This window comes from Danio rerio, chromosome 20 (assembly GCF_049306965.1).
Source record: "Danio rerio strain Tuebingen ecotype United States chromosome 20, GRCz12tu, whole genome shotgun sequence".
NCBI classification, from domain to species: Eukaryota; Metazoa; Chordata; class Actinopteri; order Cypriniformes; family Danionidae; genus Danio; species Danio rerio.
In genome coordinates, this window is record NC_133195.1 from 15,189,680 (window position 1) to 15,206,136 (window position 16,457).

The 16,457-nt window shown below is 33.7% G+C and overlaps 1 protein-coding gene across 1 annotated transcript; it reads left to right on the plus strand.

The window, feature by feature from the left end:
* The first annotated feature begins 2,723 nt into the window (after nucleotides 1–2,723).
* si:dkey-249p7.4 lies at nucleotides 2,724–7,775 on the plus strand. The gene is made up of 4 exons (XM_003200683.7): nucleotides 2,724–4,836; nucleotides 6,567–6,707; nucleotides 6,815–6,937; nucleotides 7,063–7,775. Exons 1-4 carry the CDS (start codon nucleotides 4,785–4,787, stop codon nucleotides 7,728–7,730), a joined length of 984 nt encoding a protein of 327 aa, XP_003200731.3. The 5' UTR covers nucleotides 2,724–4,784; the 3' UTR covers nucleotides 7,731–7,775.
* Nucleotides 7,776–16,457: the final 8,682 nt, after the last annotated feature.

Genomic DNA, 16,457 nt, shown 5'->3' on the forward strand with positions numbered 1-16,457 from the left:
TAACAGGTAACCCAGATCATGGGTCGTTTTGGCACCTGCTGATGGGTTATTTTTAACCCAACCCATTGAGTTGTCATAGGTTAACCCAGCATTCTGGGTTATTTTGCCAAAAAGTGGCTTAACTGCTATGTAATAATAAATTATTAATATTATTATTATTGGGGCGGCCCCGGCTGGGTCAGTTGGCATTTCTGTGTGGAGTTTGCATGTTCTCCCCGTGTTGGCGTGGGTTTCCTTCGGTTTCTCAGATTTCTTCAAAAGTCCAAAGACATGCACTAGGTGAATTAAATAAGCTAAATTGGCCATAGTATGTGTGTGTGTGTGTGTGTGTGTGTGTGTGTGTGTGTGTGTGTGTGTGTGTGTGTGTGTGTGTGTGTGTGTGTGTTTGTTGTAGGTGCAGAAAACAGAGCACTGATTTTTGCAGTTTTGGTGCAAAAGAATGTAGCAAAGCATCCGAGAGCCAGGGTGCAGGAGGACTGGCACGGGCTGGCCTGGATGTAAGAGGACATAATCTGTCTAGACATGATGCTAGTGTAGAGCAAAGTGTATCAGTGGCACTGTTTGTATCAAGTGCAAAGAGTTTGCCAGATGGAGGAAGAGAGTCTGAACTATGGTTGTGTGGTTGTATGGAACTATGACATATGGTTGTATTAAAGGGATACGCTGTTAATTTACATGTAAATGACACAGTATTTAACTGTAGTATGAACCGTTTTTTTTCTGTAGGACAGTTGAGCAGTACAGTATGTTACTGTATTTTCAAGTTGCTTTATAAAAAGGTCTGTATTTTACAGTAAGGATATACAATACTCCCAATACATGTACAGCAAAATAAATGTATAAATACAGTATTTTTGTTGTAATTGATTCACATTAAGTTACTGCTGAAATGTTATGGATAAAGTTACTATAGATTATACAAAAAATTGGTAACAGTGTAGTTCACCCAAAAATGAAATTGTCATATTACTCACTCCCTATTCTCTCTCTCTTTCTTTCACAGAAAATAAGTGAATACACAAACTCAAAAAAAATAAAAAAAAAATGTTATACTGCTTGTTCAAACTAATTATTTAAAATAAACTGAAACACAATTCTTTTTTTCTTTTTGGAAAAAGTCAATGTTTTAAGTTAAATCCATTAAAATGAACCTAATTGTTTTTGTGTTGGGACAGCATGATAGAATTATGGAACCATTTTTTACGGCATTTTCTTTCCACCAAGGATATATACAAAGTTTTAAAATCAAAACTGGTTTTTGTTGTAGTCCTTAATGTAAAAAGCAGATTATACTTCTCAGATTATGCAACACTTAATTATGAATACAACAAAATAAAAAAAAATACAAATCACAAATAACCCTTGAAACATACTGTAGGCATCACGGTGGTGCAGTGGGTACCACAATTGCCTCACAGCAAGAAGGTCACTGGTTTGAGTCCGGGCTGGGCCAGTTGGCATTTCTGTGGAGAGTTTGCATGTACAGCATACCAAATTCACCTATATTGCATATCTTTGGACTGTGCGGGAAAACGGAGCACCCGGAGGAAACCCATGTGAACACCAGGACAACATGCAAACCCCACAGAAACGCCAACTGACCCAGCCGGGGCTCAAACCAGCGACCTTCTTGTATGCTGTGAGGTGATTGTGCTATCCACTGTGTCACCATGACACCCCTGCAAAAAAAGACATACTGAATAAAACAGCTGCTTTCCAACATTCTTCAAAATATCTTCTTTTGTGTTAAATAGAAAACAAACACTTAAATACACTGTAAATAATGTTTGGTTCCACACGATCAATTTGTGTTGGGACAACATGAAGAAATTAAGTTATGTTTTTACAAAATTAAGCAAATTGAACATAAAACAATTAAGTTTCATGAAAAACTTAAAACCCTTAAGAATTGTGTTTTCAACTTATTTTAAAGAAGAAGTTTAAACAAGTAGCAAATGGTAATTTCAATGTAGGTCTGGAACAAAAAAATAGAATGAATAAATGAGAGGATTTTCATTTTTGGGTGAACTATCCCTTTAATAAAACCACGTTTTTCTCATATATTTTACTTGCTTTGGCTAATGTGTTCTCAGTCTCACAGCGAAAGGGCAGAGCAGGGCTCATTATACCTTCTCTGTGTCAGGACTGATTAACAAAAGCACACTGGATGAGCTCAGTCATTTTCTTCTGCGACTTTCAGAATCAAGTATTGCAGCACAGCACCTCTTGTGTAAAATATCCGTTGCTAGTTTATACATGCACATTCCAACTCTGAATCACAGTCACACTCCACATGTGACCTGACGCTTCCTGTCCGTGTTCTGCTTTCTGTCTCGCTGTTTTTTTTGGAAATTCCCCCTCCGCACTCATCCGTTGTGAAATTTGACAATTTATATGCATGAAAATGTTTACATCCTTAATGCTTCATAGTGTGAAATGACTGAATAATGTTTCGATAAATCATTAAAAAGATAAAAATCAAGGTTTTTCGATAACATTAAAATACGTTTAATAAGTGAAAATCATCACGATTTACTCTACCTCAAGTGGTTTTTTTCTTTTGTTGAACACTTTTGTTGATTTTGAAAAATGTTGGAAGCTGCTTACCATTAACGTTTATAATAGAACATGACATTACTATGGAAGTCAGTGGAATTCCACCATTCTTTAAAATATCTTCTTTTGTGTTTAACAAAAAAATCTTTTTTTTTTTGTTTATGAAATGTGTATTGCTTACAGTAAAATATTGTCAGTAATTATGCTAAAAAGTTGTCCCTTAAAGTTCCTGACTAATGTGTATCATTCCCATAGACGATCATTCCAAAACATATTGATTTACTCTCTATCTTTTAAATCAAACACACAGTACCTGCAGGTGTGAATCTACTGTACAGAACTGGTCAAAGTCTCTCTCTAGTGGTCATCAGCTGTAAAAGCACATTCGAAGAAATATTTAGCTGAAGGCGGCATGCAAAATTCGACCCTGAGTTTGAGCATAAAACACTTTTAAGTTATTATAATGTGATGGAGAAAGACGGGGAGATTTTTATGGATATACATACAGTTGAAGTTAGAATTTTTAGCCCGAAAAATGTTTGTATCGAAAAAATATATATCTTAAAGGGGCTAATAATTTTGAATTTGAATTTAAAAACTGCTGTTATTCTTGTCGAAATAAAACAAATAATACCTTTTCCAGAGAATATTAACAGACATACTGTGAAAATTTCCTTGCTCTGTTAAACATTTAAAAAAAAGATTAAAAATAAAAAAAAACATTTAAAGAAATTCAAAGGGGGCTAATAATTCTTACTACAACTGTATATAATAAGAGTTGAGCAATGCCATGCAAATGTCAACCGTGCCATGACAAAATTAAGTTTTCATCAAAATACAGAAACCGTTTCTAATTTTGCTTTTATTTATTTATTTATTTTTTGTAAGCCCTAAGTATTTTACAGTGCTTTAAAATAGGCTACTCAGAAATGTCTCTGTCAATGTTTTCAAACTATTATATTTGATTTAGGCTACTGAAGTCACAAAAGCAGCAATTTTACATAACAACAGAGAGATGTCACAAAGAAGACTTTTTTCCTCATAAATCCAAAAATGTCAAATAAAATAAAGTCGATAATTTTTGTTTTATAGGGAGCCATCTTTTATCCTTTAGATGTATCATTATTTCCTTTGGGTTGTGCAATTCAATTTACAGAATTTCTATGTTGTGTACTGCAAACTCGCACTTTTTTTGGCCACATCCATAACGCAAGTTTATTTTCCTTATTTGAAATAGAAAAAAAAAAACGGCAACGCAGTGGCGCAGTAGTGTTGTCGCCTCACAGCAAGAAGGTCTGGGTCGCTGGTTCGAGCCTCTGCGTTTTTGTGTGGAGTTTGCATGTTCTATCTGCGTTCGCGTGGGTTTCCTCCGGGTGCTCCAGTTTACCCCACAGTCCAAAGACATTCAGGTGGAATTGGGTAGGCTAAATTGTCCATAGTGTATGTGTATATATGTGTGTGTGTGTGTGTCTGTGTGTGTGTGTGTGTGTGTGTGTGTGTGTGTGTGTGTGTGTGTGTGTGTGTGTGTGTGTATGGATGGATGTTTCCCAGAGATGTGTTGCGGCTGGAAGGATTTGCTGCGTAAAAACGTGCTGGATATGTTGGCGGCTCATTCTGCTGTGGGGACCCCGGATTAATAAACGGACTAAGCTGACAAGAAAATAAATGAATGAATGAATGAAACAGAACAAACATGTTTACAGATTGATATTTGATATTGATATCTGGTCCCATAACTCTGTTGTTTTGGAAAATATAGATGTTGCTATAATGTTAACATCTACTTTCTATTTGAATTTTTTACTGCAAATGTCACGTTAATATTCCGGGCCTACAACTGCAGTTCCAATTAAACACCCAATTCAGGTCTTATTCATATTTCTGCGTTGGGAATGTTGAAGCTAAATTTTACAGGACAAGTGGCACTCCAGGGCCGAGGGATGGGCAATGTCAAATTATAATTAACGTGTTTTTAATAACACTTAAACCCGCTTTTATTCCTTTAATATGGCTTTGTACATCTAACCATATTTGCTTTTAACTATGCTCAATTATGTGGCGTTTGCGGTGTCTTGTTACCATAGTTACAGTATGATGTTTAGAACGTCATTTAGAACGCGTTCCAAGTGGAATACTTTTAGCTGTGCAGCTCAAAGAAATCTTTTGTTGGTTTGTAATAGTTGGTCGATATTTCACAGTTTCAACAAACAGCGAATATTTTATCAAAAATGTCTTGCTTTCTGATCAGAAGAAAGAAAACTCTGAAGGAAACACCAGAGGGTGAGTAAATAATGAGTAGGGAGCGGAAATGAAAGTACTATTTATCCTAAAAACTTATTTTTATCAGGTAATGTTTTAGACAGAAGTATATTTTTGCTGTGGTTACTAACTCGTAAGTGTGGTCTGTCAATATCAGGTAGTATTTTAAGCAAATGTAGAACAACTTTAAAGTTCACTTTAAACATAACTTACACATTAATAAATCTAAAAAAATATATAAAATAAATATGTAGATGGACCAAATGTGAATGTTTTTGGCTTTTCCTCTGTTTTAGGCAAAGTTTTAATTACTTTTGAAAAACAAAATATTTCTGTATGACTACAAGGGCTAATGCTTTACATGTTAACACATCAGCATAAAATTTAGTTTTTCATGAAAAATTAAATGTTAAACTATGTTTTGTATTGGATTATTATGCAACTTATAAGCTCTGAACCAACAATAAATAGGGTTTAATGTTTTATAATGTGCGTGTAGCATAGTATGTCTTACATTTATAAAGTATATGAAGAATTACTGATAAAACAAGAAATAAATATATTTAACTCTTGAGCCGGTGTTAAATTGTTAACACTTTTGAAAATGTGTGAAGTGTGGATTACATACAGTACACAGATAAAGTGTTAAAATGAACTCTCCAAGTTGAATTTGCTGTGTAATTTTAACCCTTTCAGTAGGGCCAAAAAAGCCCCTGTTTATTTTTAATGGAGAGAAGATTTTTTTTCAACACATTTCTAAACATAATAGTTTTAAATATTCATTTTTAATAACTGATTTATTTTATCTTTGCCATGATGATGGTAAATAATATTTGACTAGATATTTTTCAATTTGTTTTTGTAAACCAACAATGCTGTATGTGTAAACCAATATTTACAACAGTCATTCTTTAAATGAATTTAACAGCCATGATTTAAAATAGTCAAAACATGGTCAACCATTTGACAGACAGATAAATGGATATGAAATGTACACTCTGAAACCCAACAGTTAACTTTATTATATGAAATGAGTGTAGTTAACTCAAAATTGACTGAAAGTTAATTCCACTCATTTGAAAAGAGTTTTGAACTCAGTGTTGAAGGTAATGAGTTCATTAAATACTTCATTACTTCAACTTAAATAGAGTAAGTTCATGGTACTCAGATTAGGTTTTTTTTTACTCAAACGGTTTGTAGCAATCGGTTTCCTCAAACTGTTTACGTTGCCTTTACTTCTTAGGTTTTAAAAATAAGTTGGTTTGAGTTTATTTATCAGGTTTTACTGTGCTCAAATTGCTTCTTTACCCAGATGGATCAAGTTCACAATACCCATTAGGATTAGTCTTTGAACTTAAATGGTTTGTTGCTATTGTATTCCTCAAATGCTTTGAGTTACTTTAACTTATTAGGTTTTACAGTGTACTTATTTAGAATATTGTCTATTTTTTATCGACAATGCACATTCATTTGATTAAACGTCTAAATTTAAACACTCTAATTACTAATGTGGAAGGGAAAATAAGGTATTAGCAGTGGGGCATAAATAACAGTGTTACTTTCGTCCCTACAGCAACTCTTGCCATTTAAACCTGACTAACTTTTAAGCTGAAAAACTCAATACAATACAAACTTGATGAGTTATTGCACTAAATACTCTGTAGATTGATCATTACTGTGACACACGAAACGAAAAACACAACTTCTATTAAGGAAAAAAGTACCAATAATTTACTTTCTGTATTCTTCAGTTGATTTTGAGATGGAGGAGAAAAAGAAAGAGGAAAAAAAGAAGGAAAAGGAGGAGAAAAAGAGGAAGAAAAAGGAGGAGTGGAAGAAGAAAAGGAGCTGGATCTCTTCCTTTTTCAAATCGATGTTCTGCTTCACTCTGGGTGATTCAACAGATACTTGTTATGATGCTAAATAATAGACTTTAATGCTTTAAATAAATTGTATTTTTATTACCTGGTCTTACCTGGAGTTTACATCTCCTTGACAGATGTGGAGGAGGAGGAGAGAAAAAAGAACGAGAACATGATGGTGGTGAAGGAGGAGATGGAGGAGGAGGAGAGAAATTCTGAGCCAAAATCACCCTCCATTTCAGCAGACCAAGCCACTGATGGTAAATCATCATATTTATGTCTATATATTTGTCTGTAATGTTATTAATAAATTGTATTATTTTGCCCTCACCAGGTGTTTAATACCCTCTAAATGTGTGAACTGCAATCATTTCTCTTTTAACAGATGATCAAGAGGAGACCATGAAGGAGGAAGAGGAGAAAGTTGAGGAGGTGGAGGTGAAAATGGTGGAGAAAAAGAAAAGGAAGACTAGACGAGGGAGGAGAGGAAGGAACCGAAAGAAAGAGGAGGAAATTATAAAGGAGGAGGAGGAGAAGAAAACTGAGGAAGAGGTGGAAACGAAGGAGAAAATTGTTGAAGAGATGGAGAAAATAAAAAAGGAGGAGGAGGAAGTGGATAAAACTGAGATGGTGAAGAAGAAGATGGAGGAGGTGAACACCAAGAAGGAGGAGGAGGACAATATAATTGAGGAAGAGGAGGAGATGAGTGAGAAGGAGAAAAAGAGAATTCAGGAAGAGAAGTGGAAGAACAAGAGATGGAAGAGTGAGAGATATGGAAAGAAAGAGAAGACAAAGGAAGAGAAAAGGGTTGAGAAAGAGAAGTTAAAGAAGGAAAAGAAGAAGAAAAGGGTTGAGAAAGAGAAGTCAAAGAAGAAGAGATTGAGGGGGAAGAAAAGTAAAATAACGAAATGGGACATGATGTATGAGGAGGAGAAGATCAAGAAGGATGTAGAGAAATTGAAGAAGGAGGAAGAGGACGATGTGGGGTGTGGTGTGATGAAGGCAGCATTACAGTTTCAGTGTGGTGGTGGTGATCGTGTATATGTCATATAATAAACAGTTGATTGTTGTTGTATTATAAATAAACAATGTAAAACTCAAACACTGTCCTCATCATTTTTTTCACCTATTTTATTTTCATGCTTTCTCTCCTTTTTATCCTGAGGTAATATTGTATATGTGTTTGTTAAGTATATACTTACTTTGAGAAAGCAGTTGACAGTTAATCCCCTCATATGTTTTTAATTGTGGTTTAATTAATACATTTTAGTGATGTTTTATGCTGTGATTTGCACTCAATTAGCTTATTTGCTGGAATCAAAATGTGAAAAGTGTTGCTTACAAAAAGTTTATATTTTTATAAATAATGGTATGATCAGCAGCTCCCTTCAGAGATGTAAAAATCTTGTATCTTCTATTCTGCTGTAGGAGGTTATGCTGCTGTAGTCAATATTTGCTTACCATAAAATATCAAAATATGTTTTAGTGGCGTGAATTTGTGCCACAAAAAAAAAAAAAAAAAAAACGTATTTGTCCTACCTTGTTAGATTGTCCTACCTCCCATTTAAAAGGTAGAAAGCACATTTTGATGAGGCTACCAGATTTTGCTACCAGTGTAAATTTTAATGTGGAGTAGTGTGATATGAAGCTGTAATATTGCCCTAACCTACCTAATCCCTAACCCCATCCTCAGAACCATTCAAATACACTGTTGGTAGCATAATCTGATAGGTAGGATAAAAGAATAAAATGTTATTATACCTGGTGGCGAATATATGTATGTATATGTATCTTCAAAAAAATTTCATGGATATTTCTGAATAAAAAATGGCCAAAATATATATGGTAAAATTTATTTTAAAAAATAATAGCGTTAGTAAATTTCGACAATTTTGACTTTTTAAAATATATATTTACCCTCCATGTATTTCAGTCCAAGAAGATACATTCACATTTTGTTCCATACACGTCAACCAAATCAACATTATTATCAACAATAATAATGTTTCCTTCAGAGTTATTATCAACAATATACATATATTTTTAAAGATTTCACTAATGTATTTTATTTAACAACACAGATATAACATATATTTAAAATAGTTATATTTTGGCGAGGAAAACATATATACTTTATGGGGCGGCAGTAAGTGACTTTCTTGAAAATGTTTATCAAAGATAAAAACAATAATTTAGGTAGACAACAATTTAAGCCAAAAAACGTTTATTTTATTTCATTCATTTTTTGATTTTTAAACTTTATCTAAACAACAGCAAATACACAATTTAAACATGACATCCAAATAATACAAATGTAACTAATAACACAACATAAAACTAAAATATGAATTACATAATCAAAATAAATAAAAATACAACTTTGAAAAATAATACTTTTAAAATGATATGATTTAACTTACCCGATTGACAGCAAGTTTACTTTTCAATTAACTTCAGCTCTTATGCAACCTTAATTGTATCTTGACATTTCTTGCTATTACTGGAGCGAGCCTATATATAAAATAAAATCTATAATAGTAACCTTTTAACATAGTTTAGTGTTATTCAGTCTACATTTATGAATATGAAATTTACAAAATACAATTAAAAGATTCATCATAAATCCCACAGATAAATTGTTTGAGTCAAAATAAAATATTACATCTTGGGGGGTCAAATTACATCTAATTTTTTATTTTATTTTTTTTTTTACATGCAGTAAATCTTCCCAAAACTTCTTTGAAAGTTGACATTCATAAAAAGATTAACCAAATACTCTGGATGATCTAAACAGAATGAGCAATCTCCATCAGTCTGCATAAATTTAAATAATGTATATAAATGTTGTGAAGTATTTTTAAACGTAGTTCCCTATACGCAAAAATGAAAAGACGCAACCAAGCTTTTTATCCACACAATATCTTCAAAACAAATATTCCAAAAAATTCCTAGGCTCCGTTTTTAAAAAATAATAATCTAATAACTTTGCTTGTATTTTTTTACTACAAAAGTCTACCCCATTTGAATATAGTCCAGGATCAGTTCTATAAGTACTATATGGGGTCTTGTTTTATTTATGTGTTGTCCAATCGTGACGTCGGCGATGTTTGTTGTAACATGGAAGAATAGCTAAAGCTGGAATATCTCAATTGAAGAGAAAAAGTTGAACAGATCTACGAAAATCAGTTATGGGAATGATTTCATATCTGATAATAGCCCATTCTAAAAACACAAAATAAAAAAGGCTAATTTAATCTCCTAAAACTTGTCTTTTAGCCCTTTATGCTCACAATTTTGAATTGAAACACTCTCCAAATTTGACTTCTTCCCACAGAATTCAGTCGACATCTCAAAATTCTGAGTTTTTGTTTTATATTTTCCATAGTTGTGTGATATAAACTCCTATTTGCAAGATTATAAATCTAAATGGTGAGATAGTCACAGTCTGAGAGTTAAGCAAACTCGACATTGCGAGTTCAGAGGAGAAATTTCACTCTGTGAGGTGAATTTTTTTTTATTGAAAATCATTTCAGAGGAAAGAATCGTACGTATACAGAGGTAAAACACAGTCATATATTAACACTACTTTAGTCTGAAAAGAGTCACCATAATACTCTGACTTAAGTTTGTTTACGTCGATGAGCAATAAGAATAGTTATTAAGTATGTTCACAAATCTTAAGGCAAAAAACATGCTATGTGTAGGTTTGAGATCCAGAATAAGTGTATGAATGGAATTTATGATTATCCAGTAAATTATCGAGAGTGTAAAACATAAAGCAAGATAAACCCAGTTAACATGTGGTTTATTATCTGTTTTTAGATCTCATGCATGTGTAGGCCTAAACAGGGTTGCCATGTTTGTACAAAGTGTTACGCAAGAGCGTATTGGGTTGTTTCTGTGCTGCTGTGTGGGTGTGTCTCTCTTTTTCCCTCTCTCGTCCTGTCCCGTTCCTGTTTCCAGGTTACCCCGCCCTAATTGGACGTGCTGCGTGCGTGCGCTGTGGTTGGTGCTGGGAGAAGTCAGCATCTTTTGAAAAGGAACCGACGGAGTCAGATCGCTGGGGGGAGAGACGGAGAGTTTTCTAAGAGTGTGGCGTTCGTGTGAAACATATCATAGTGCTACTGGTTGTTTATGAATTGTGAACATTAAGGTGTTCTCTCCCTTTTTCCTCTCCCCTCCAATTTTTGTGATTGTCAAATACCGTTAGATAAACCTGTGAGCTGAGCGCCGTAGGGGCTGAGTGCCATTTACTTTGACACTGATTTTCTCCTGTTTTTTCGTTTAGTTAAGGAGTAAGGGTAGTGTTTGTAATTTATTTTCTTCATTTATTTTTGATTCAGTAGGTAAGTTATCTTCGGAGTGGAGTTAGTAAATGTTTTGTTTGTTATTTTGGCCTTGCTCAGCCCTGAAGCTTTTTGTTTGCGCTCATTTATTTTGTTTATTGTAAATACAAACCTTTTCCACCTTCTCACAATAAAAGAACCTTAAAGGTCATTTAAAAATCAAACCTGCTACTGTTTATTTATTTTCTCTATAATTTTTATGTTCGACTTCAGCCCTAGACATTTTTGAGGTCGTAACAAAAGAAATCAGCACAAGGATCAATCAAAATTGCCTAATAATGTTAGCCAGGTGGATGCTGCACACTGGTGGTGGTGTGGAGAGACCCCGCTCATGATTGTGAAGCGCTTTGGTTGTATGGCCATACACAATAAATGCACTTTATAAATACACATTACATTACATTACAATGACAAAACTCAAAATATGCCACCCCATATGTTAAATACATTTTTTATGTAAATGTAAACACACCATTTTCTTTACGAAAATCTCCATAGCTTAATTTTGAAGATTCTGTCTGAATACCTTAACGCACAGGTGTCAATCGCAGTTCCTGGAGGGCCAGGCTCTGCAAAGATTAGCTTTAACCCTAATTAATCACACCTGATCAACTAATTGAGTCCTTTAGCCCTGTTGAACCTGAAGCAGGGATAAAAGTAAACTCTGCAGGACTGCGGGCCTCCAGGAAAACATTACAATCCTGTCAAATCATTCCAGGTGTCTAGTAGTTCAGCTGTGATCATATGGAGCTCCAAGAACACAATTACAAGTTTTGAGGAGTTTGTGAGGCTGCATATGACAGACGAAGAAGCCCATAGTACCCTTCAAAACCATACCATTCAAATTGCAGTAAGAAGCTAGTTTTGAACACTGGCTGCTGACTTGTTCAAAAATTTATTTAGGATAATTTCTAAGTAAAAAAAATTTAAAGTGCTAAAGTTATTGTCGTTTAACTAAAAATAAACAGTTTTATTTTTCATCAGTGTGAATGCAAATATATTTATATACAGTGCTCAGCATATACAAGTACACTTCTCACAAATCCATTAATTCATTCATTTTCTTGTCGGCTTAGTCCCTTTATTAATTCAGGGTCACCACAGCGGAATGAACCGCCAACTTATCCAGCAAGTTTTTACGCAGTGGATAATCCACATACACATTAACACACAACGGACAATTTAGCCTACCCAATTCACCTGTACCACATGCCTTTGGACTGTGGGGGAAACCGGAGCACCCGGAGGAAACCCACGCAAAGGCAGGGAGAGCATGCAAACTCCACACAGAAATGCCAGCTGAGCCGAGGTTCAAACCAGTGACCTTCTTGCTGTGAGGCAACAGCACTACCTACTGCGCCACTGCCTCGCCCCCTCACAAATCTATCTTTAAAATTCACACTTTAATATGGAGTTATACAATATTATGTTTATGCATATACGTTAGATTAGACAGTATTGAGGCTTAATCTGGAGCTTATCTAACATAATAACCTTCAATAACGATCCAAAAACTAGTACACCCACAATTATATGTTATAGAAAAATATTAAATACAGAATTTAAAATAGAGGAAAAATCAAGAGAAGCAAAAAAATCTAGTTGAAATGTTGTAGGTTGAAATTGTTTTTGTAATATTTTGCTTGAATGTAATTGTATTATCTTTCAATTTCTACACATGTTTGGTGACTAAAATACTATTTTAGTAAATACATCAGTTTAATAAATCTGTTTTGTTTAAATGCACCAAAAGACTTTTCCTCAATGAGAAATGGATAAAAATATTCATTTTCTAAATGGGGTGTACTCAATTATGCTGATATCTATAATTATTGTGCTCGGTGTGAAAGTCAATCAGTCAGTGATCATTGTTTTTAAGTTTAACAGTTTGATGAGTTATTTACAGTGTGTTGAGTTATTTATAAAAGACCCTCGGCATGCTGTGTGGGCCTGTCTGAGTCATTAAGGGGCCGAACTAAGCAACCGGCCACATGTATGTCATGGTTTTACTGCTAAGCTCAGACATCTGTTCAGACTAAAACCTTTCCATCTGCTGTCCTCCAGTCCACCGCCGAGCTGCTAGGTCATTCACAACATGTCTGTGCCAATAGGAAACAAAAATCAGTGCAAATGCCAACCTGCAGTATGTTGATGATGACCACTAATAATCAGGAATAAAAGCAACCATACTAAACATTCGGGAAAGGTTTTTAATTTTATAATAATAATTTATTTATTTACAATATTTGTATGTATAATTCCATAAAATTTTACGTTTTCAACTAATACTAATAATAACAACCAAAAAGTTTAATATATATTTTCTTAACATTAAAATGTAAAAAAAAAAAAAAAAAAAAAAACGCCTAATATAGCCTAACTAATTTTCTGCCCCATGGCAAACACAAGCATTACAATGTAGTTTAAATTAGAACTATAATAGTTTTCAAATATTTTAGCAGTTTCAATAAAAAAAAAAAATCTGAAATTTGTCATTCATATGTCCAATGATTTTGGAGGGTGATGATGACATTATTAAAAGTAACATTAAAAAAAAAGGTCTTTGTTTAAAAGGTAATACAGGCAAAGCTACAATGAATATCACTGTAAGGCCTTATCAAATATAATATTTACAATTTTTATGAATAGTTACAGGACTGATGAGACACATTTCTACACTACTGTAATTACTATTATTATTATTTTTTAATTGTTTAGTTAGCCTGTTTTTTTTTTTTTAATCTAGAATGAAGTAATGAATATTGAAATGTAAAAATTTACAAGACACTGATGAAATAAGCTAAATTGTGCTGTTTCTTTAATACAGGTAAAATTTTCTTGCATTAAATCTCAGGCTTTTTGGACCGTTCTCAAACAGGTAGGCTTTTATAAAAGCCGTTTAAATGTTATACAAGCACTTTCTTAAATAATTAGCAAATTAAAAGTACTGAAAAAGCAAGCAAGCAAGCAAACAAGCAAACAAACAAACAAACAAACAAACAAACAAACAAACAAACAAAAAGTGATAAGCAGGCCAAAACATCATATTGTTTTTAAATTGTATATTTATTTGTTGTTAGCAATTAATGTTTGATTCTTATAATGACACTGATTTTGTTAAATGACCCTCATTTATTTAATTGTTTGTTTCTTTTGATGTCAACCATTACTTTTATTCAGAAATTATAAAATTATGAAAAGTTAACATTCATTCATTCATTTTCTTTTTGACTTAGTCCCTTTATTAAACTGGGGTAGCCACAGTGGAATGAATCCCCAACTTATCCAGCAGATGTTTTACACATTGGATACCCTTCCAGCTGCAACCCATCACTGGGAAAACATCAATACACACTTATTCACACACATACACTACGGACAATTTAGCTTGCCCAATTCACCTATACTGTATGTCTTTGGACTTGTGGGTTAAACTGGAGCACCCGGAGGAAACTCACACCAACACGGGGAGAACATGCAAACTCCACACAGAAATGCAAACTGACCCATCTGAGACTCGAACCAGCGACCTTCTTGCTGTGAGGTGATTGTGCTAACCATTGTGCCACCTTGCAGCCGAAAAGTTAACCTATCAAGTGAAAATAATAAAAAAATACAGCTTGACACATTTTTCATAAGCCGCTTAAGAAATAAGCAGATTTGTGATTTCTATAACAGGTTTTTATAACAGGTCAGATCTCCCCGCATGCATTAGATCTGAGCCTTCAGCTGAATCACCAGTTATAAAAACTGCAGTTTAAAAGTGCCATAATGAAAATCTGGATATACCTATAGGCATAGCAGAATAATATCAGTTCAGTACATGGAAATGACATATCGTAAGTCTCAAACACCAAAGTTTCCTTGTTCTTGTTTATATCACATAACATCTCAGTGTAAATCAGGGCAATGGAACAAAACACATACTTTGTTGAAAGGCTTAATAATTTAATAGAAATGCACAACCTTTTAGCTGAGTGGCAATTTATCAGGCAAAATGTATCAATATCTCTGGCATTAACAGAAATTATTGAGGATAATAATAATAAATCAATGTATGTATTGTATAACACACTTATGTTGCCATATATGAGTTATTGTGTTGAAATTTGGGGGAATACATATGAATCTAACTTACTATCCTTATGTATAGGATATGTGTAATGCAGAAAAAAGTAATTAGAATGATGGAGCATACAAATCCCTTTTTAAATTAAAGTTACTTAAGTTTAAAGATTTGGTTAAATTTAAAACAGCACAATTTATTTTTAAAGCTAGGAATACTTCCAAAATGCATACAAAAGTATTTTGAAGAAGGGAGGGGGGGGGGGGGGGATAATTTGAGAGAAGAACAAATTCTTAGGAGGTTGAAAGCAAGGACAACTTAAAAAAAATAAAATAAAATTTGCATGTCAGTACCGTATGTGGTGTAAAACTAAGAAACAGAAAACTAAGAAAACAGATTCTCAAACAATGTCAGGATATTAATCAATTTAAAAAGTTGTATACAGTAAATATATAAATATATGATATTAATATATTATGATATGTCAATGTACAAATTATGAATTACCCATATAGTAGATCAAAGATGGCAAAAGGATGAAATATGTTTCATGTAAACTAGGGATGCACTATATATCGGCGGTCATATTGTTATCGGCCGATAAAAGATATTTTTAAGATTATCTTTATTGATCCAATGTCTAAATTAGACCGATATCTTTAAGCCGATAAATTACGTAATTGTACAGACTTGCCTGCCTCGCGCAGGCGTGGGGGGAACATGCTTAGACTTGCCCAGTGCACTATAATGGATCTCTCCTCACATTGTTTATTCCTTTAAAGTCCGTCCTTTCTTCATGTGGTATTGCTGTGCCTTAATAACTCAGTAACCATGTTCCTCATCATTGTAGATATGTTTGATTAAGTTTCATTGTGTATTTAACTTTAAATCGCCTCAGGAAAAATATTACTAGTGTAAACCTTTCCTGCTCTGCCTCTTTGTTGTGTTAGAGATAGCAGGGGAGATTCACTTATTACTCCAGGGCTTAATAATATTAGTTTCGGGGTTAACTCCCTTCTCTTTTCGTTGCAGCTGGTAAATGAACTAGGACACATGTAACTTAGTCCAAATTATTTATTACTCTCCGTGTGGTAGGACAAAATCAGTCACCAAAGAAGTAACATCAATGAAAATAGTCTTTTTGCGAAAAAAACGCTCCTCTTTTCTGTCTCTCCCTCTCCACGTCACACACACACAAAACTGCAGCCCCGTCCCTTAAAGTACCCGCGCATTTTACAATTTGTGTAACCATAACGTTTGTTAGTAATCTATTATGATTATTTGTTATTATCCACGCATTGCTTGCCATATGTTGTTGATGTAAGATTGTATTTAGTTTGATTGGAATATTCATACTGATTATAACGA